The 22,053-nt window shown below is 40.2% G+C and overlaps 1 protein-coding gene across 1 annotated transcript; it reads right to left on the bottom strand.

Annotated features, from left to right (window-relative positions):
- Window positions 1-191: 191 nt before the first annotated feature.
- Window positions 192-20,646, bottom strand: trip11 (thyroid hormone receptor interactor 11). Its single transcript, XM_084914335.1, has 21 exons — window positions 20,025-20,646; window positions 16,655-16,731; window positions 15,645-15,755; window positions 15,028-15,330; window positions 14,844-14,912; window positions 14,595-14,760; window positions 14,055-14,381; window positions 13,808-13,848; window positions 13,122-13,220; window positions 12,718-12,918; window positions 9,359-12,397; window positions 9,069-9,209; window positions 8,558-8,751; window positions 7,977-8,140; window positions 7,692-7,795; window positions 7,405-7,504; window positions 6,277-6,358; window positions 5,560-5,674; window positions 2,701-2,823; window positions 1,751-1,895; window positions 192-1,670 (listed from the first exon to the last, which is right to left on the bottom strand). The coding sequence occupies exons 1-21, from the start codon at window positions 20,161-20,163 to the stop codon at window positions 1,456-1,458; spliced, it is 5,955 nt and encodes a 1,984-aa protein (XP_084770461.1). The 5' UTR covers window positions 20,164-20,646; the 3' UTR covers window positions 192-1,455.
- Between the last annotated feature and the right edge of the window lie 1,407 nt (window positions 20,647-22,053).

Genomic DNA, 22,053 nt, shown 5'->3' with positions numbered 1-22,053 from the left:
TTTCCAAAGATATAAACAGTCCACCCCCTCACCCCCTTCCCCGAGTTGAATGACACTGCACATCTGGCGCAGGAAAGTACGCTGTCCGCGCTGTAGTAGCCACATGTGGCTCAGATGCCTATAATCTGGCGTTAAAATAATTTAAAAAACAAAACAAAAAAACGGTAAAAATGACAAGATGCACACAAACATGGGGTCAGCAGTGGTACCTTTATTTGATGTTAAAATTCCAATTAATTCACGGGTACTAAACTTAAGTAAAGCTAATCAAAGTCCGAGGCAACCCGACTCCTTTTAGACGCCCAAGTGTTTCAGATTTTACATCTACAAAAAATTTTTTTCAAGGAGGATTTACAGTTTGTACATTTAAACATTACACCTGGAGAAGCCCTGTAACATTCCTTCTGCAGCAGCTGATTGATGTCTATACAAAAATGTAGACCAGCTTCCACTACTGTGGTCCTTCTAAATGTGCAATTTTGTAAATATATTTTTTTTAATATAATTTTTTACAATCCTGATTATACAAATATGAAATTAGGAAAAAAGACAGGCACTTTTTACTTCCACAACATCCTCAGTGCCTATAAATAGAAAACAAAATAACACCACCCATTTTTACACATATATATAACTATATAATAGTACTGTACTTAAACATAAGAGCAGTCTCAAGCTTCCGATCAACCACAGTCAGCAGTTATAGCCATAATTACAACGCTTATTGCATATCACAGTCTAGCCGTCTGGAAAAGACAAGATTTCTGCAGAAATGTCTTTATGGTTTTAACAGATGTACTGAACCACATAAATCTCTATGCAGGCTGCTGCTGCCAGAGTGTTTCAGGCGAGTCCTGGATAAGAAACAGCTCACTGCATTGTTGAAAAGAAAAATAAAAGTATTCAACAAATAAAAAGTTGTCCTGTGAAGGACGTGTTTCCTCTTTCTAACAGAGGTGATGACTAGATTCAGCCCACTTGTATTGTACTGCGCAGACGGAGCTGAAAAAGGTCACTTGTGTTCAGATGTGGTGCGATAAATAAAAATCATAATGTAACTCAGATGACCAGATCTTTGAAAACTCTCACTCTGAATGACTCAAAACTTTAAAATGCTCCGATCCTGCATCATTTTTGAAGGTAGAGTCTCATCATTGATCACTTATCAATAATTCTGAGTGCGAAACACTTTCACTGGTGTGTAAAGGGAGAGTCTGTTGCATAGAACAGTAATTGCAAGTGAAACAGAATCTAAAAAAACCAAAGAACTTCCGTTTTAATCATCTCCCCGAAATAGTGACATTAAGCCTTTGTGAACGCTCTGCTCATTTATTTTTGCAGAAAGTAAAGAAAGCAGCAAAAAGAAGCAGATCTGCTCCAAAATCTCAGTCTTTGTAGTGTAAAACTTGTGTTGGCTAAATTAAGACATCTGTGTTGCACTCCTCACAGGGCCGATCACTGCTTTAACAAGTCTTTGAGCACGGCTCCACCGCTGGCCTCAGCTGAGACCGGCACAGGAGTGAAGGTGGGCAGGGTGTCAGAGATGGGCTTCATCAGCAGGTGGCCTCCTGGGCCCCCAGAGCCGGAACCAGCCAGCAGAGGCACCGCTGCAGAGCGAGGGGCCAGGAACGGATTGGAATCACCGGCTCGCTTCAGGGAAACTGGAGCCCCTGAGAAGAAATTTAAATAAAGCTGGATGCGTGAAAAGGAAATAAGAAGCAAGTGTTTTTCTTTTAAGTGGGCCATTTACCTGCGGCCATGCTGGAAGTGCCGCTGCTGGTTCTTCCCGCGGGTGGGGCGCTCAGAGGCTTGATGTCATGAACCGGAAGCTTTGGTGCAGGCAGAGAAGGAGTCGACTCCATCTCCAGAAATTTCACAAACATCTCTGAGAAGGACTGCAACAACAAGGAACATGACAGTGAGTGAATGACATATTTTACTGAGCCAAATGGGGAAATTCTTCCTGAAAACCAAAGTAAAGAGCTAGCATCACAGTAGCATCCTGGTAAAAAAATAAAATGAAATTTTCAAAAAAAAACAAAACTTGTTTTCTTATTCTTTAAATGTGGATTCTTCACAAGCACTAATATTAAAAAAGCATTCATTTTGCTAAAAAGCAGTTTTGTGTTGTAAAGGGTTTTATTTATAATTGTTGCTATCATCTCAGCCTTTTGCACATTTCTATATCATTCTGTTCTGTCTGGTGTTGCACAGTCTTTGTTTTTTTGCAATTTTTGCACATTGCACTTTATGTAAACCTGTGTTGATTGTGTGTTATATGTCATATGTGGCACCATGGTCGTGGAGGAACGTTGTCTCGTTTGTGTACTCTACCACTGCACGTTCTATACATTTTGAGGACATTTTAGAAGTTAAGACCTTGGATCAAGTCTGCGGACTGTTTTCTGTTTAAAATAACAACTAAAAAGTCATGTAAAAAAAAAATAGCAGGACTGGGGGTTTGTGGGTTCATGTGTGGTCTTCTGTCAGAATCATGACTTTTCGTTATTTATTGATTTTGTTTGAGATTAACTGTAATTGCAGCTATGAAGTACAGAACGCTTGTCAGTATTTCTCTTTAATGAATCCTGTGTCAGTGCTACACTGCATGGTGATGAAAGACAGTTTAAAGAACTGTTGGGCTGGGTTCTATTCTTCAGGGCAAAATATATACAGTGAGAACTGTGAATCATGTCTTACAGAGTTGAGCCCTTGGCCACTGGTGGGTCTCTGTGGAGTGTTTGGGACACTTTGTGCTCCTCTGCCTCCCAACCAGTTCGATACCCATCCAGTAACACCGTGGCCCCTGTCCTCCTCCAGCATCTGCAGGTAGGAGAAGTGCAGATAAATATTTGGGATATTTAGAACAAATACACCGATTTGCTATGATCAAATACACAAAATAGGCTTAATTCTTATTTAAACAAGCACAAGGATGAACAGTGCTGGCAAAGAAAAGGTGACACTGATGATTCAGGCTACTTTTTGGGATTTTCTTTTGTCACAAAGTTTTTTTTTTTCCTTTCAGCGCTTGCCAAAACTTTCTGGAAAGTTACCCCCTGTCACTCACTCCAAGTCCACACTTTGTAGAAGAAGCTTTACTCACTGTCACACAGTCCTACCTAATCAGTATCATCAGTTCTCTGGCAGGATTTAACTGGACAGAACCCATATAGACTTTATGGATGACAGCACAAGACTTAAAAAGGGGACAAGAAAGGGGGTTAGCTTCTCTACAGAGACAGATTCTGAAAACTTGCCTGGTTTTGTGGGACAATTGGCTCCCATAAACACGAGTTGAGTGGAAAATTTAAATAGCATTAACAGGAAATGAAGAAGGGATGAGGAAAAAAAGTAGAATGATTTCCAACACAATAAAATGGCTTTTCTGAGGAGTTGTAATCGCATTGCCCCTCACTCTGTATCTGTTTTCTTTTAGGAGGGTTGGATAATATACTTGGAGTACTCTGGCGGGAGCCCTGTGGGAATCGCGCCAGAGTACTTCAAGATCTGGACAAGAAAATGTTTTTTTTTTTTTTTTTCCAGGGCTGAGCTCCGAGAGGATTTTCAGGGACTGCTGGAGTCAAAAGAAACTGTTGGACAACTTTGTAGTTGACTGAACGATATCTGAAGGACATCATTACCCAATTCATCCTGTCAAAAATGTAAAAAAGGCCTGTTGACAGAGTGTCAGTGTGACCTGTGACGGAGAACGCAAATAACGGAATCAGCCACTGAACTAAACTAATATTGATCAGCCTGACATAAATGTAACATTTTGCGAAGGTGACATAAGTAAATGTTTTTGCCAAAAGTGTGCCAACGCAGCGTTAACGGTGGAACATTTAAAAATACTACACAGGTGCAATTTTGCTGCAATTAATATTTGACTCATTTGAAACTCCAGCAAGTTGAGTTTATTCTACAGAAAAAGGTGTCGCTGGAGAATCTTTTTAAAATACTGATGGAAGAGGGAGTACAGAAGGCTCTTTTTTTTTTTTCCTACGGCTTCTGCAGAAATTCTCCTTTTATTTTTCCTACTGCTACATTCGTCTCCCTCTGTAAGTGCTGTCTGGGAGTCCCATCATCCCACGTGGAAGGAGATGCTCACAAACTCAAGCCTGCAGGACTTTGCATGTGTAACTTTCCTGTTATCATTATTTCATCAATTGTGACAAGATCCCCGACAGCACTGCCTGAAACGCAGCCCCAAACAATGACAGAGCCTCCACTGTGTTTTACAGATGGCTGCGGACACTCACTGTTGTTCCGCTCTTCTGACCTTCTCTGTACTTATTGTTGATGACTGAGCCAAAAACATCAAATTTCATCACTCCATAAGACCTGTTGTTACTGATTTTCAGTCCAATTCTTGTGTAATTTGGCAAACCTCATCCTTTTCTCCCCCTTTCCCTTCCTTAAAAAAATGAATTCTTGACATTCACATTTCCACTGGGACTGTGGTGGCGGGTGTGGTTTTGGCTCGGCTGCAGGAGGAGATGTGGAGAGGAAGGTTCAGAGGTTCAGTGTTAAGGAAAAGCTGAGTGGCACAGCTGCCGATCTTTTAATCAACCTCATCTATTTATGCAGTAGCATGTTAGGCATGGACACTCATGGAAGTACAGACAGCAGCTAGCTGATGATTCTATGAATGCACATAAGAGTGAAACACACCACGCTGGAGTATAAAGTGTAAATATAATAATAATAATAATAATAATGATAGTGAAAAGATGAGTCCATATGTGAGTGTTTGGGAACCCACAGTAGACAAGAGGCCAATCTGATGAGGCTTCAGTGAACAGTAGATGGATCAACAAAAGAGCCATGTGTCATGTGTCAGGCCTTTGCTCGATATCTTTTCCCATTTCTTAAAGACATGACTTTCAAATACTGCTAGTAACAAAATGTCTAAAGACACTGTGTTTTGTTGAATTGCCTGTAATGTGTAGACAAAACTAGTTCATCCCTTGAATTAGGTGCCTTATAATGCTATAATGGTTCATAGGTCAGTGTGAAGTGGCTAAACAAACAAACAAACACACAAATACATTCCTCTGAAAATGTTCAGATACAAGGACTGAAAATGATTGAAGAAAAAAAAAAAAAGGCAGCTGATGTCCAAAGAAAAACTTTGAAAGGCCTTTAGATTACTGGAGAATTATTGCCCAAGAGCATTTTAAAATAATTACAACAAACTGACTCCTTGGAAGGAGAATATGAAATGATGAAGGGTGGGTCGAGAATTTTGCACGTATAAATCTTTAAACACTTAATTAATTTGGCAAATAACCAACATTCAAGACCTTTTAGTGATTACTGCAGGAAGCATAAAGATGTTAAAGAGTGAGTTTTATTTTTAAATAAACAGACTTTCATTTTTTGGTTTTCTACTAATTCAACAGAGTTTTAAGAGAAGCAAACCAGCTGCTACCCAACAGACGCTGTCGCATTCGTGTCACTTCTTACTAACCTTTTAGGTAATTGGACTTTTTGCAAAAAAAAAAAAAAAAAAATCAATGAAACAAAATGATTATTGTCAGTCCAGAAATCTCTCACCTTTTCAACATCTTCTCGGTTTAGACCCAAGACACTTCCCATGAGCTTCAGCACATCGGCACGCTTGGTTTTGGGCGTGTGGAAGTATCCTAAGAACAAGTTACGCATCAGGACCCTGCAGGAAGAACAACATGGGCAACAACGCTGACTGATGATGTAATTCAAGGTTTTAAAAAAACAACAAAAAAAACAAAAAAAAAAAAAACAAAGATGTGGCTATGATCCATTTCTATGCAGCTGCATGAACAATACCTAAATTCAAAATGCATCAATCTTCATCAAAGCTTATTTATAGCACTAAACACTATACTGGCTAGAATGGTACATTTCTTTTCCATAATTGCTGCAATCCTTTAAAGACCACGTATCTCTAAAATAATCCAGTTTCCGTGAACTTAGTACAATTTGGAGGGGTTTATGTTGCTAAAGATGGAAAGTATTTTTTTCAAGCTAGAAAAAAAATAATAATAATAATTCAATCACTTCAGTTTAACAGAAAAGGTTTAGTTTGATTCACCTGGTTTTACCTAAATGGGAACAAACTGCTTTAATCATAAGCTTGATCCTCTGAATTTCACAGTTAAAAAAAAATGAGAACTTGAAAGTGGGAAATCTACCTGAGGATTTTAGAATAATCCATTAAAAACAATGGAAAAATGTGATCATAATCTAAATACACTGGAACTAATATTTAACAGAAATGCACTTGAAACTTACTTGTCTATTTTACCCTCTGTGCTGTTCAAAAGGTTCATGAGTTTCCTCTGTGCCTCTTCCAGCATCTCCTGCCTCACATCCTCTGCAGCATGGACACAAACAGAGTGACAACTTTAACAGTAATGTTCAGGCCTCTACTGCACATGGGCCACTTTGTGCCTCTTGTGTTTCAACATCTGCAGTGAAACCACAGTGACACAAGTTACAGACTCCTCTAATCCTTCTTGATTAAAAATATAACAGCGACTGCATAAATACAACATTTTTCTCTCCCGTTTATCAACAGATGTAACGACAAATGGCAAATGACAAGCAATAAATTGTACTATTTTGTAGGAAATTAGGATAACACAACAACAACAAAAAATAAAAATGTGTATGTTTTCTGGCTAAGGTGGAAAATACAGTGCAAAAAAAATGTTTGGCAAAGTCTTAAATGAGTCAGAAAAACTTTCAACAAGCTGTTAGTGTTGCAAAAAGATCTGGATTTACAAAGATTTCAGGCTATTTACTTTTCTGAATCTCAGATATGTTAATCTGTGGTTCAAATGACAGAGCAATGCTCCACAGACATACCAAAGCTCGACTGTTCAGTGCGTTCTCAAAGTTAATCAACTATTTTTAGACACAATGTAAATTTTCATATAGGTGACTGATTTGTAAAGAAAATATAGCGCCTCGTATCAGGTCTGGACAAAGTCTGAACAGCCAGAGAGCAGTAAGGAAAAAAACAACAGTCTGAGAATTTGCTGTGATGTAATGGCCATATCTGATAGGAATGAAATCTGCTGCAGAGTGTGAAACAAAGAATGGCTTCCCACTTCAGAGAATTACAGTTTCACTCATTTGGTCCTTTTCTTGGCCTATGCAAGGGAGGTAAGTGTTTCTTCAAAGGCTGGCGGGTAGATGCCTTCCACACGATCTTTAGGAAGTGCTGTGATCTTTAAACCGACAGCCGTTTTATTGCAACCTCACATTTTTCAGTAAAACTGGAAAGCTGAGCTTTATACAGTCTGATAAAAACACCATTAACACAGCATTTATAGTTGAGATTTAAAAAAAAAAAAAAAGAAAAAAAAAAAAAGGCATGTTTAAGTCAGTAGGTGAAAGTGCTTGGCTGAAGCTCACCTTGTTTTTTCAGCTCCTCAATTTGTTCCTCCTTCAGATCGAGCTGATCCGTGAGACGAGATGCTGAATCTAGAGCAGCGTTGGCTTCATCCAGGTTTATCTGACAGAGAAAGTTACAGCGTTACATAACGTTTGTCTTACTGACTTTTATTAAAGTGTGACATCCACCGTCTTCAAAAGATTATATGAAATTCTGATATCTAGCAACTTAAAAAAAGAAAAAAAATAGCGCTACTGATGCTAATCACAGATATGATTCTCTGATAGGTGGTTGGTTGCTGGTTTACCTGGAGAGCAGAAGCTTGGTCCTCCAGTTTCAGAGCTTTTCTTTTCCACTCCTCTTTCTCCTTCTTGTGCTTCTCAAGTTCTGCCGAGTACATGGCTTTCTCTTCTGTCGGAGAAATGCCGATAAAAGTATTACTAAAAGTAATCAAAAAAGGCATTGCCGGGTACACCAACTGTAAAGCGCTATGAGGAAAACACAGTTTTAAATATTCCAGGATAACAGACACACTTATCCTGCTCGAGTCTGGTCTAAACAGCAAAGATCTCTTTGAAGCCCTCAAACTTGCCTTGTTGGAATTGCTCTAGCACCATCTGCAGGTTGGAGAGTGACACTGCATACTGGTTGACTTGTTCCTGAGAGGTTCTGAGTTGGGCCAGCGCATCATCTCTCTGCTTCACCACCCCCATTAACTGCTCCTGCAGAGACTCTACCTGCATGCTGGCCTGTTGGCTGGAAGAGAGAGGACGGGTAAGTAGAAACACAAAAAGAATGACACTAAAATAATTTTAAAACATTTTCATGCAAAATTATTTTAAGGTAAACAGCAATGTTGGATCCAAGTGAAAGTAACAGTTTTATAATCAGTAAATAATTAGCTGTCAACTAGTGAGTCAAACAACATTTTAGTTTGACAAAAAAAATATTTGATCCTACCAGGTTTAAACATGTTATGTAAAAAGGTCAAAGGTGAGGAAAGCATACTGTAGATGTGTTATTTCTATGCATTTCCACTTCCTTGTCAATGAGAACAAAGTGCAATATACATAAAGAAAATACCTGAACTAATTACAGTAAATAACGGAGAGTTCCTGGTGATTTTATCAGTCTTTAATCAAACCTTTTAAAACACATTCGTTTTATGCTAACCTGGCACTCTCCACAGCACTTGAGGATGTCGCCAGTCTCTCATCTAGCAGAGCCACCTTCCTGCGCAGCTCTGTCTCTCTGTCCTCTGCAGCGAGGGCTTCTCTCGTGTATGAATCTTCAATCTCCAACAAGTGATTACGCAACCGCTCAAGCTCCAAGTTTAGGCGGTGCTCTTTGTCTCTCACATGTTGGAGCTGTAAACAATCAAACAAAAAAAAAAAAAAAGATAGCTTCAGCAGAGTGCCATTTAATTTGACGCAGCCATGTGTTATTATCAACAGACTAAGTATTTACTTGACTAGACAGTTATAGGGTATATATACACACAATGGTTGAGCAACATGATGAAGCAGAGATTCTATACTGCAATAGTCTGAGTATTTAATGAATGAAAACAGAGCATGTATAATGATGCCTGATAATTAAACTTGGTAACCTGGAGGGTTCCATATGAAGTTACAATACCACCACAAGTAAAATTAGGGGCAATGGGTGAATATCGTTCTCTTACCTCAGACTGTAATGCCGTAGTCTCCATTTGCTTCTGCTTGAGTGCCATCATCACCTGATCCCTCTCCTGCTGAAATGCCACAGCTTTGTCCTGCATGGACTTCACTTCGTTCAGGAGCTGATTCAGCTCACCAGATTTACCCTACAAGAGAGCAATAAACAGTAAATCATAAACTAATTTTGAAAGAATAAATGACAAAGTTTCCTGTCTAAAATGACGCTGATGGATACATTTCATTACTAAAATGCGTCAGTATAAATTCAACTACAAAAAAAATAAAAGTTACTGACCTGCTCTTTGTCTTTGAGCAGTTTCTCCACAGTGGCAGCCTTCTCGCTCATCGCGCTCAGTTCAAACTCCTTCTCTCGCAGCAGGAGGGAAACCTGCATGTTAGTTTCCTGCAGAGCTCTAAACTCTGACTCTTTCTCTCGAGAGCGTGCAGCAACCAGCTCATTCTCCTCCTTTAGCTTCTTCACGTCCATCTCAAGAATGAGTGCACGCTCTTTGAGGTTGGTCACCGCCTGCTTCAGAACCTCGTTGTCATTCTCACGGTTACGCAGTGCTTCACTTACTTGAGCTAGTTGGTCTCCTTTGCTTTTGATGAGCAAGTCTTTCTCCCTCACAGACCTCTGTAAGGCCTCCAGTCTCTCTCTGACCTGTCGAGCCTCCTCTGCCTGACTTCGCTGCTCGCTTTCTGAGGCAGACGCGGAGTTGGAGAGTCTGTGGTTGTTTTCTTGAAGAGTCCTGATCGTGTTTTCTTTCTCAGTCAACTGTGCTTTCAGTTGAACAACTTCTTGCTGCATCTTCTCATCTTTTATAGCAGAATCTGGCTGATGGCTTGGAGCATCAGTACTGAGAGAGGAGCCACTACACTGAGTGGCTGTGACTTCAGGTGTCTGTGTGACGCTGTCCAGTTTACCTAACAGGACATCCTTTGTGCTGCTGAGCTGGGTAATAGTTTGTTGAACCTGTGCAAGCTCCAGACTCAGACTTCCCAATCTCCTTTCCTTCTGCTCGTAATTCTGGACCAGTCGAGCGTAGTCCACTGAGAGCTTTGAGCTACAGTCACTGTCGGCAGAAACCTGACTCTGCAGTTTGATCAGCTCCTCGTGCAGCTGAGCCGACTCGTGCTGCATGTTCTTGACTGTTGTGATGACCTGCTGCTTCCACTCCTCCATCTTCTTCACCTGCTGCTTCAGTGTGTCCCGCTCCTGCAGTAGTTCCTCAAACTGGTTGCTGCTGACCCCTCCAGAGCCAGCACCGGGCTCTCCTCCTGAGGACTGCAGGACGGTCACCAGCGTTTGGCACTTCTGGGTCAAGGCATCGATCTCTATATCCTTCTCCCTAATAATTCGAGACAGATTCTGGATGGTCTCCTTGAACATCTCCTGGCTTCCTGAGGGATCGCTCATGTTAGAGAGGCGCTGATTTTCCTGCTGAAGCTTCAACAGGGCTGCTTCCTTTCCTGCCATGATATCCATGAGGCGGTGATAATCGGACCGAAGCTGGCTGTTCTCTCTGGTCTTCTCGTTAAGCACGGCAATCACTTGCTCTCTCTCCACAGCGTATGCCTGTAGCTGCTGCTGTAAGAACATGACATCCTGGCTGTGTCCGCCTCCCATGGAAACTCTGGCATGAAGTGCCTGAATTTCCAGGTCCTTCTGCATGATCATCTGTGAGAGTTTTCCCACTTCATCACGAGAAACCACCAGCTGATCCAGCTGCCTGGTCAGTGAGAGGTTCTTCTCATTAAGCTGGGTGATCTCAGTCTCTTTCTCCTTGATGCCCCTCACCAGTCTTTCTATATCTACCTTAGACAGGTCGTGTTTCTCATTGCCATTCTCCTGATTTAGGGTCTGAGTCTTTTCCTCCTGCAAGATGACCTCTCCCTGCACAGACGGAGAGTTGGCTCTGCTCTGACTCTCACTAAGCTGCTCTACAGTTTGCTGGAGGCGGGTTATCTCTTCATCTCTGGCCTGGATGAGTCTGTCATAGTTTAGCGTTGTCTGCTGATGGTGAGCACGAGCCTGTTCAATCTCGCTCTGCTGAGCCTGCAGAGACTGTTGAGAGAGAAGTAGAGAAGCTTGCTGTTCCTCAGTGGTTCTCCTCAGAGTCTGGACCTCCTCGTCCAGAGCATTACGGGAGGATTTGAGTTGGGTGATCTCCGTCTCCAGCTCTGTGATGATGTCCAGAGTCCTGGGCTCAGCCAGAGGTTGAGGTCTGCTCTGCTGATCCCTGAGGCGGTCAATCTCCTCTTTCAGATGGCTGTTCTCCTCCTTCATACCTCCCAGCTGCTTATCCTTTTCATCTAGCGACTGTTTGAGCGTTTCAACTTCCTTGGTGAAAACTGAAACCTTATTATCCAGCTCTGTCTGTAAATCTGCAGCATTTTGTTTTAAAGTGTCCATAAAGACATCTTTCTCTTGCAGCAAATCCGTCAGCTGCTGCTGCCCTGCAACTGTGATTGATAGCATCTCATTGGTGTCTCTGTGGTCAGCTGCCACCTGCTCCACATCTCTTTTCAGCTGAGCAATCTCCATGTCTTTCTCCTGGTTTAGTTTGATGGCACGTTCATGCTCAGTCTGCAAAGCAGAGGCGTCCATAGATCGAGCTCGAGTTAACTCCTCGATGGTCTGCTGGTACTGTTTTACCTGTTCTTTTAGTTTGTTCTCAGCCTGCGTCAATTCACCTTCGAGCTGATATTTCTCCAGTTTTAAAGCTTCAATACGAGTATCCTTCTCCCTCACAACCCTGTTCAGAACACCCTGGCTTTCCTTCAGCTGCTTGGTTAGTTCTTCCACTTTACCCAAGGTCTGCTCATTGTCCGCCTTGAACCTCCTGTTCTCCACCTTCAACTCATAGTCTTCAGACATCACCTTCTCGTGGGAGCGCCTCATCTCATCCAATTCTCTCCTGAGGTCTGACAACTCTCTCTCCTTCTCTGCTAGCGCCTCATTAGCACCCTGTGCCTCACTTGCTCTTTCCCCTCCTTCATAAAGTTTTGCTTTAGCAGCCGATAACAGCTCCTCTTTCTCCTGCAGGGTCTTCTTTAGCTCGGTGACCTCTCTGCGTGCATCCCGGCTCTGCTCCTGTGAGTGTCCCAGTTTGTCTTTTAGCTCTTTCACTGTCCGTTCCAACTGTTGTTTTCCCATATGCAGTTCGTTAAGGGTAAAAGCACTCTGGCTCATTTTCTCTTTTTGGGTCTCCAGCTCTTGCTCAAGTGCCCTTTTCTGGTCACTGGATGTGTTGAGCTCTGCAGTCATTCTTTTCAGCTCTGTCTCAGCCTCTTTCAGCTGTCCAGAGAGCTGCTCTTTCACTGAGATCATATGCTAAAGTAGAAAAACAAAAGTGTTAATATTGTCTCTACTGTTGGGCTTTGTTGTGTCAAGTTGGACTGTATTTTCGTTTTTGTTTTTCAAAACAAGATGTTTTTTCAGGGTAAACTATACAGACTTCATATAACTGCTGAGGAAAAGGCTGAGTTGTATATTGTGCGTTTTTCTAATCAAGTAAAAAATTTTAAAAGTCCAAAATGTGTCAAGAAATGACAATCTGAGATGCTAAAATGTGACACTTGATATCAAACATCTCTAAATAAGTTGCTAAAATACAAATAAACAAAGAGATAAAGCACCAAAGTCATGCAGACCTGTGTAGCTTCCTGGTTTTGTTGGTCTAGTTCCTCCAGTTCAGACATCAGCGTGTCCCGCTCCTCCTCAGTAGCTCTCAGGGTCTTTTCTCTCCTCCCCAGTTCTGCCTTCAAATCATCCAATGACTCCAAATCAGACTCAGCTTCATTTCTGCTGACTAGTTGTTCTTCTGCCACTTTAAGTCTTTCTTGCAGATTAAGCTGTGGACAGAAAATCTGAAACTCACTTACAGAGGCTGAGTACCTTCCACAACCCATTATTGGTAGGAACCAATCAACAAAACCACCTTTTGTTTTTCTTCTTACCACTAACTGACACAATTACACAGAAAACAAATTCAAATAAAGTCATGCGACAAGTTCACAGGTGACTAAAATAATATTTATGTACAATATAAACAAACCTTTTCTTGTTCTAAGTCTTCCTTTTCTTGTCTCAGTGCTCCAATAATAGTGTTCAGTTCTAAGATGTCTGCATGCTCGACTTCTTCCTTTGGTTCTGCCTAAAGTTAAAATAAGTCATTAAATTAATTGGAGAAGCCTATGAAGGTGACTCCGGCCATTAAAAGCAAAAACTGCACACCATTTAAATGTATCTGTTGTCCCCATTTAGGTCTTCGTCTTGTGCAACTCTTTTGAACGTCGTCTTTCTTTGGTGTCACATTTGACATGCACTAGATCTCCTCTTTCTTTTCAAAGGAATGATACACAACCTCCTTAAATTTGGCAAGCCTGATCCTGTTTGCACTCCTGACCTGATGTGTTGATTTTGTGCTTAGACAATGCAAGCTTTCCACTTGAGACTGCTGTTTGATCTGAGTCACAGCTGGAAACGCAAATCTTATCATTGGTGATGATCTTCAACAAGAAAGCTGAATCAATGTGACTGAAGTCCATCACAAAGTGTTCAGGATTGAAAATCCAGTGTAAACAAAAAGCAGCATAAGCACATGAAACAGTGCAGCACATCACTAGATGACAAGATTAAAAGAGAGGTAGCCAAACTTGCACACAGATACAGTTTTTGCTTTTATAGCCAGAGTCACTCAGTTTATGCAAACATGTGCACATTGCTGATCTTCATGCTTACCTCATCCAGGTTTTTCAGTCTCTCTATTTCCTTTTCTGCAGCTAGAAAGTGGACATTTTAGTTAATATACAGATAAGCAATGGCTTAAAATGTGACGCCTATGACAATTTTCTGCATCTACATGTGATCAATATACAGTCCCTACAATAAAAATTAGAATTAGAAATAGCTGCAACATCAATAAAGAATGTTAATTAAGCAGATAACACATCCATATGAATAAGACATAATTTAACACAATGAATACCTTCCAAGCTATTTCTTAACATTTGTATCTCATGATCTAGCTGGGCTTTTTGCAAAGCCTTCCCCTCCTGCTCTTGTACTCGTGTCTGGAGCTCGGCCACGGAAGCCTGCAACCGCGTGTAGTTCTGCAGGAGCCCGGTATTCTCTTGCTGAGCATCATCCTTCTCAAGCTGTAGTGACGCTTGTATCTTCTGTGCCTCCTCCAAATTGGCAGACCGTTCGGCCAGCTGCTTCTCACGCTGCTCCGCTGCTTCTTGCAGGGACTGTATGGTTTGATGGAGTTCATGCAGCTTGGAGGTGTCTGACACAGAAGTGGGCTGACCACCACCTGGAGAAAATTATTAAGAGGACCAATTTTATTTGTGTGCGACACTAGAGTTGTGCGACTGAGATACAACTATTTTACATCAGATGCATTTAAATATGTGCCTTGCTCTAACACACTGTAAGAATTTAGGTCATAGCAGATCATTGTTGCAATAAACTCTCAAAACTCTCTAATGGCCCAAGCTTCCCATAGTTATTCCAAAAATGAGCTGACCACTCTGAATCTGTTCCTCCAGCTCCTCTATCCTCTCCTCGTACTCTGCCAGCTCCTGCCTGTGTCGCCGGGTGACATCTGCCAGCTTCTGTCGCTGGGCATCCTGCAGAGCTGCAAGTTCATGCTGGTGTTCATCAACCTCACGACTCATCTCATCTCGAAGCTCCTGAAATGAAAATCCCACAGCAGCAAAGTTAGAAAAATGCAATATCATTTGCACAGACAACAATAACAGACCATAACATTTACCTTAATAGTCCTTTGAAGCTTGAGAATCTCACTGTGGTTGTCATTACCAGCTCCTGTTGCTGTTGATGCCTGTTACAAAAAACAAACAAACAAAAAAAAGTGTGTTCATGTGGTTATTTTAAAAAAAATATTCAAAAGGTAAAACCATTTGTTCCATAGTCATCTAATTCTTCTGTAGTCTTACCTGAGACATTCGTCGCCAGTGTGCTACCTCCGACTCCAGACGCATGACTTCTGTCGACAGCCTGTTGATCTCTTGCTGCGACCAGATCACGTCGCTGAGGTCCATTTCTTCGCCATGGAAGCCCTGGTGAGATCCTGGGTGACGTGACAGGAAAGAGGAAGCAGAAGAGGAGGTAGTGGACGATGACGTAGTGGTTACGGGCAACATCGCAGGGCCAGCTGAAGCAGACTGGGCTGATTGCTGCAGCTTCTGGACTTCTTCTTGAAGCCCACTCTGCCGAGCTTTCAGGTGACTGATCTCCACCTGAAAGGACAAAAATTACAAGACTTTCCCTAAAAGACTTCCAAATGAAACTGGGTTTGTCTTAGTCTAACAAAGCACAAATGCCAAGTTTGATTTAGGCTAGACATACATGTCTATTTAGAGCTAAAATTCCTTTCATAAGTAGCTTTCCATTGCAGATAAATTCCCAATGTTATTGCCACATCTGCAAACAACGTTCACATGTTGGTGCATACAAAACCTTTTAATAAATCTAAAACTGAAATAATGTGTCTTAACCACTTTTCAATCTTTTCTCACTTAAAGCCAACACTGTTAAATTCATATGTACATACATCTTTCTGCTGCAGGAGGGTCCTGTATTCTGCAGACTGACGCTTGATTTGGATCTCCGCTGCCTCCAGCTTCTCCTCAAGCTCTGCATGAAGCTTTCGCAATCTCTCATGCTGCAACAAAGACATATCAAGGAGTAAAGACTGAAATACAGAAACATTCAGAAAATTAGAATGTATTTACAACTTTTACAGGGATCAACGTCAACTACAAGGCAGACATATTGGATCTCAGAGACACTAAAATACTGCATTGTCGCCAAAACTAAACCAACAATATTAACCCATTTCTGTCTATTTAAAACTTTTCTGTCTACTTTTTTCAATCGCACTGAGCTCCAAGCTTATTTAATCCTTCCAGAGACTTAAATCTGTTTGTGACCATAAAAAGCACATCACAGAGTACATGGCCTTATGCTTTTATAGGGTTAAATACTGGCCACAAAACAGATGGGAACAGCTGTAGCTTTGAGCAACTGTTACTTAAAAAGGAAGATCTAATGTAGCACATTTGCCCAGGGCTATATTTAGCCACAGATTACAATGCATTTGGAAGAGTAGTGAAAGCAGCAGGATAGTGTGTGAGGGACTCAAAGTCAACTATAGCTTGATTCATGGTAAGAAAGAAGCATACAAACAATGTTTTTCACTAATGTGTTTTTAATAGTTTTGTGGGAGCTCAATGTCACAGAGGAATAAGCAATATGAAGCCTAGAGACAGTGCATGCTACTAGGTCAAATTCACTGTTGGCTTATTTATCTTAATTGGCAGGAAGACAAAATACAGAATGCTGCTACTTTTATTCATTAAGGAAGGACCTATTGCCATCTTTAAAACATAGTTTGATAGTACTGATAAAGTTCAGCTATGATTATGGAAGTTTGATGACTTGGGGTACGAGCAAAACAGACAAACCAAACAACAAACCCACAGTTAATGATATTAGTTTCAGATTTCCTACTATGACAAGTGGCCAGAAAGGTTTATAGTATTGCAGAGTGAATAGACTAACCTCAGATTTCTGAGCACCAAAAGCAGACTCGACTTCAGCCAACTTGGAATTGGAAACCTGCAGTTCTGTGGCAGCATCTGTAGTTGCATGTGGGGAAAAAAACATTTTAAAAAAGTAGCAGTTCCAAAATTATTCATGACTCAATGTAAAAATCACGCAGCACATGATTTAAATCTGTTGCATCATTTTAATGATACAACTACAATAAACACAGTAAAAACACACTTGTGCATTACTTTTTTTTGTATTGAGAGGGGCTTTTCTGCTTTATCCATCATGGTATATGTAGCACATTTAAGTGATTCTAACTGGAGCCTAACCTTGCTCACGTGATAAACAAACACGCTTGACTGAGCAGGCTGAACATTCCTCGCCATCTTGTCTGAGTTATGTGATCTAACAGCTGAAGGAATCTCAGCCAACACATAACATTCACACCAAGCCTCAGTTAAAGATCCAGCAATAAAAGTTTACTTAGTCCCTCCTGCAGTGATAACAATTCACACTTCTTGTTTTTGTCTGGAGCGGCGAGTTGGATATCTGTGGCCAAAGTTCTCTTTCTGTCAGTGTTTTATCATTCATCACTGTTTGCTTTAGTAGGATGACACTTCAGGGTTTAAGTGGGTAAGGTTGATGGGGCTCTTCTAATCCAATCTCTACAATAACTGCATTTTAGTACTATGCCCAAAACTGGCGAATCAGCAATCAGTATTTTCATATTATGCAGTACTGTAAAAAAAATAAATCAAATAAATCAGACTCTCTGCTCCCTTTTTCATATCTAGCGACTGATGAGTTCAAAACAACACTCTGACAGGAAAATTGTTAAACACCGACTACAGTTTAAGTCTTGGTGTAAACAACAAAGCAATTTAGTGAAGTGATGATGAGTTCAAAAACTAGATATGAACACCCAAATATGAGCAATTCCGGAAATCAAACAACGCCTCTCTATCAGTGTTGACGATATGCTGCTAAACCTCAGCTGACAATGAAAAACAGGGCCCATGTTTGCTTAAGTTTGCACCTAAATGAACCCAGAGTTAGAGCTTTTACCTCGCAGATAGTCTCAGAGGTGAATCGAGTCGCATATTTGGGAACATGCATTTGTAAAAAAAAATTAATAAATAAAAAAATTCCAGTTGATAAAATCAAAGGCTGATGGGGAATTAATGTGTTTCAACATACAAGAATGTGTCTACATGGAATATAAATAACCAGTGCTAAAGCTGAATAATCCAGTAGCGTAACAGGAAAATAACATAATGCATAAGAGGGAAAAATCCACTTTAGGATTCTAAAACAAAGAGCTGAATCTACTTTACAGTTAGTTCTTGAATACTGAAGGTAGTCTGACCATGTTCTGATAGCAGATTATGCTGCACAATAGCCATCAGTCTAATCAGGCAACAGTCAGTTTGAAACGAGACACCTTTTTAACTGCACCACACCAAAATCACTGGTACAGACTTTTGTGTTACAATAAGTAAACTCTGCTGTGTTTCTCCGATCCATGTGTCCATATTCAGCTGCTCTCACCTGGAATTTATCTGTCGGTTTACAACTGAATTATTATTTTTAAATTCAGATATTACTGACTTTAATGCACCATTGAGAAAATTTTGAGTGTAATAAACACAAAAGGAAAATTTTATTTTTTCAGGAACTAAGAGTTCTTTCAGTCAACACATGTCTGTCAGAAGCTCAAACTTAAATATAGTGCTGTGGTGGTGTGGAAATGCAAGTATGCTCTAAAACCTACACTGTAAGTCACAGCGGCTGTTTCAGCCCTTCAACAGTTTGGAAACTTTTAGTTCACTGCTAATGGATATAAAACTCAAACAATGTTATCATACTAGCTGTCCCACTCATTCAGTGCCAAACAGAGGAGCTCCGTTTAAGATCAAAAAAGTTGTTTAACTTTTATAGACTAATAGCACATAACTATAATTATATACAGCACAGCATGGATTGTTTTTTTTTTTGGGGGGGGGGGGGGGGGGTTGTTGGGATTTTTTTACATCTAATGAGGACTCACAGTCACAGGTGTCTAATTAGATACGTAGATATTTTACTGTAAATACACAAGAATACAGAAATGCTTGCAAATTATTTGAACTTCTAAAGACTTGTATGAGAGGCCTTTTTAAATTTTAACTTTTGAATTGCATTGTATATTGTGCTTGATACGGAATTCAAAATTTTCAGAACTCTTAATAAACTTTCAGAACTTTTAATAAACCAATTTGTTTATATTTTATCCTGCATTTTGAATCAATCACCATTTTGAAAGGTATGCATCCCTGTTTAATACATAGCTAGGTATTTCACTGTCTATATTATGTGCTGCTATAGAGCACTAATGTTATTATTTACTGGAAATGGCCTATATCTCATTTGAGATTAATTCCAAGCACCTAACAAAGTAAACTACATTTACACACTGATTTGACAATTTATAGCAAAACTAAGCTGAAAATGACAGACTTTAACACAACAGCGCTACTGTAATCGTGATGTCAGTTAAGTTTAAATCTTTAAACAGCGAAGATGATTCAACTTCAAGTTGAAGTTTGTGATGGTGTTAGAGTGAGCTGTGCGGCAGTGCGACTCGTTTCTGATCCTGATATAAATGTTTGTATAAGCACGGTGCAGTACTATATTATTTTCTGAATTTCTTTCAACAAAATTGAGTTGTGTCTGTTATCCGTTGTGTCATATCCAAAATGCTCAGTGAAAGTATAATTCAGAGCTGAGGGGCCACCAAAAAGTTCAGATTTTCTTTGTGATGAATAAGTCTATTTCGGCAAGTATTATCTTGTGTGGGTCAGGCAAAACAAGCAATTTATGCATTTCTGCTCTTTCTGTCACATCTGAAAATTAGAAAATGCACTGCAATATAACCAGTTACTTCAATATAACCATAAAGTTAAATAAATCCATCTTTTAACACAAAACTGAACACTGAAAATGCTCTTGAACCTATGACTGGTGTATCAGACAGCACAGGTTTTAATTGTACGGAAAAATTTGGAACTGGCAGTTTCTGCCTGTTTATATCATGGCAGATGGCCCTGCTTCTCGATGCCAGTAAGTTAACTAAGTTAACGCCAATTTACAGAAAGATATAAATTTTATATTAAAGCTATTCTGGTGTCTACTTCACTTTAATGGCTTCAAGTCAAAACTTTTGAGGGATTACTTTTGGACGTTTATGAGCTTTAGTAGCATTTTATTAGAGTGAGATTATAGGACATATACCAAAACTGAAAATCATGTCCCTACACGTGTAGAAAAAGCCTCACTCAGGTGTGCTCTAAAGGTGATGTGGACATCGCACGGATCAAACCAGGAACACAAACAAACTTACCTCCTACTTCTTCTACACCCTCCAGCAGCATGTCTTTGGTAAAGTTCGATATCTGCCCGGTGAAAGATGACAGACTCCCGCTAACCTGGCCCAGAGACTGGCCGAGGCCGGAGCCGATTCCCCCCAACCACGATGACATCTTCGGAGGAGACAAAAACCAAACAAAAACAAAGCAGGGCCGAGGAGAACAGGGGAGCTAGCCTAGCGTAGACTCGAAAGATAATACAGCTAGCTCGCTCATCAAGCTCAGCTGGAGACTCTCAGCCACGGGGGACCCGTAAATTCTAAAATCCAATTTCTTTCCTGCGTGACAAAGTCGCTTTCCAAACCGACAGAAGCTCATTTAGCAAGCACAGAACCCGGCTAATGACAGCTGGTCGTCCACACGAAGTAGTTTCCTGAAGACCGGCGGACATAATATCGAAGTCTGACAGCTAATACCTGAGGTGACGACTTTATGTTGGAGTCTGCGGTCAGCCTGAGAGGAATATTCAGCGTTTTTTTTGGCAAGTCTAAACACCACAGCGACCCAAAAGTGCCACCTCGACTGCAGCCATTATCGACTCGACCGTAGCGAAGGGTGTCAAGTTTGACGTGGACACCGCACACGACAGCGGTGCATTGTGGGATACTGGAGGACCAACACACTGAAGGTGCGTTCAAGTCCTGAAGAACACCAAGCGTTGCAGTCCCATTTAAATAGTTTATTATAAATGTTGTAAATTCCACAAAATACACTATACTACTACCAGTGTTGGGCAAGTTACTTTGAAAAAGCAATTAATTATAGTTACCAGTTACCTCTTCAAAAAAAGTAACTGAGTTAGTAACTGAGTTACAAGATTCTAAAAGTAATTAATTACTTGAAAAGTAATTGGCCATTTTTAACTACTTTTGATGTTTCCTCTACATTTCACCTTTAAAAACTGTTTACTTTCCCTTGTTTGGTATCATCCTCTTCAGCACAACCTCACGTGTCTATATTTACAGTTATGTTTTCATTTTGGCATACTGTATTAACACAATTGATCTAAAATCAGACAAAAAACATTTAACGTTGATTGAATAATATTTCATAACTTTAAATGTAAATATAAATTGTAAATTTTAAAATCATATGCACAAGTTTTGCATAGTTATTTGCAGCAATTTACCTTTTACCCTTTTTTTTAACCATTTCAAACTATTTACATAACAATCGGGTGTTCTGCATTCAATAAGATGCCACACAAATTATTTGTGCCACTCCAAATATTTCTGTCCACTATAAAGGAGAACATCACAGCCTGATACCTGCAGGTCTGACAGCAGCAGGTGTGTCACTCCTGTTTTTACCTGGAGACAGCAGTCACCTCATTGTTCTGACACACAACACAAAACTATCCACAACACTACACACTAACTACACAAGACAACACACTAACTACACACTACAAACACGCTAAACGTCACAAATCTCTCTTCCTAAACAACCAAATGTCGTATTGCCATATCATTTTTGATTGGTCGCATGCAGCTGCTTAAAGGTGTAGCGCCCAGATTACTTACAGCTACTTCCATACAACTGATGCGGTAAGATGAGCACAGCTTCAACCGTCTGTTTGTTGAAAAATAGTAACGCGACGCACCGAATTTTCTTGTTAGTAACAGTAACGGCGTTGTAACGATAGAAATAGTAATTAGTTAGATAACTCGTTACTGAAAAATGTAACGCCGTTAGTAACGTCGTTACTTGTAACGCCGTTATTCCCATCACTGACTACTACTATATCTTCTTTTCATAAAATGTAAAATATTATTAAGATAGTTGATTAATTATTGTCAAATAAGCAATAAGTTACAGTTAGTTTATTACAGTGTTTATATCTTCCACTCAGTATTTTGAGAAAGAGCTTTATCGAAATGCATGCAAACATATATCGAAAAACAGTGTATAAAGGATAAGCAGAGCTTGAAACTCAGTATTTGGTCTTTATTCTTCAAAACAGCCTGAAGTGTCTTAGGCAAGCTTTATTATAATTTCTTCAGA

The sequence above is a fragment of the Perissodus microlepis genome, chromosome 19 (genome assembly GCF_051167445.1).
Source record: "Perissodus microlepis isolate ML-2025 ecotype Zambia chromosome 19, ASM5116744v1, whole genome shotgun sequence".
Classification (NCBI taxonomy): Eukaryota; Metazoa; Chordata; class Actinopteri; order Cichliformes; family Cichlidae; genus Perissodus; species Perissodus microlepis.
This window is presented reverse-complemented; position numbering and strand designations above follow the sequence as displayed.

Excerpts from the sequence above, each read along its gene's own strand:
- trip11 (XM_084914335.1), bottom strand. The coding sequence starts at position 20,163 with ATGTCATCGTGGTTGGGGGGAATCGGCTCCGGCCTCGGCCAGTCTCTG. Across the intron at positions 16,732-20,024 it reads GGGTGTAGAAGAAGTAGGAG|ATGCTGCCACAGAACTGCAG; the intron begins GTAAGTTTGTTT and ends ATGCAACTACAG. Across the intron at positions 15,331-15,644 it reads CCCTCCTGCAGCAGAAAGAT|GTGGAGATCAGTCACCTGAA; the intron begins GTATGTACATAT and ends TTGTCCTTTCAG.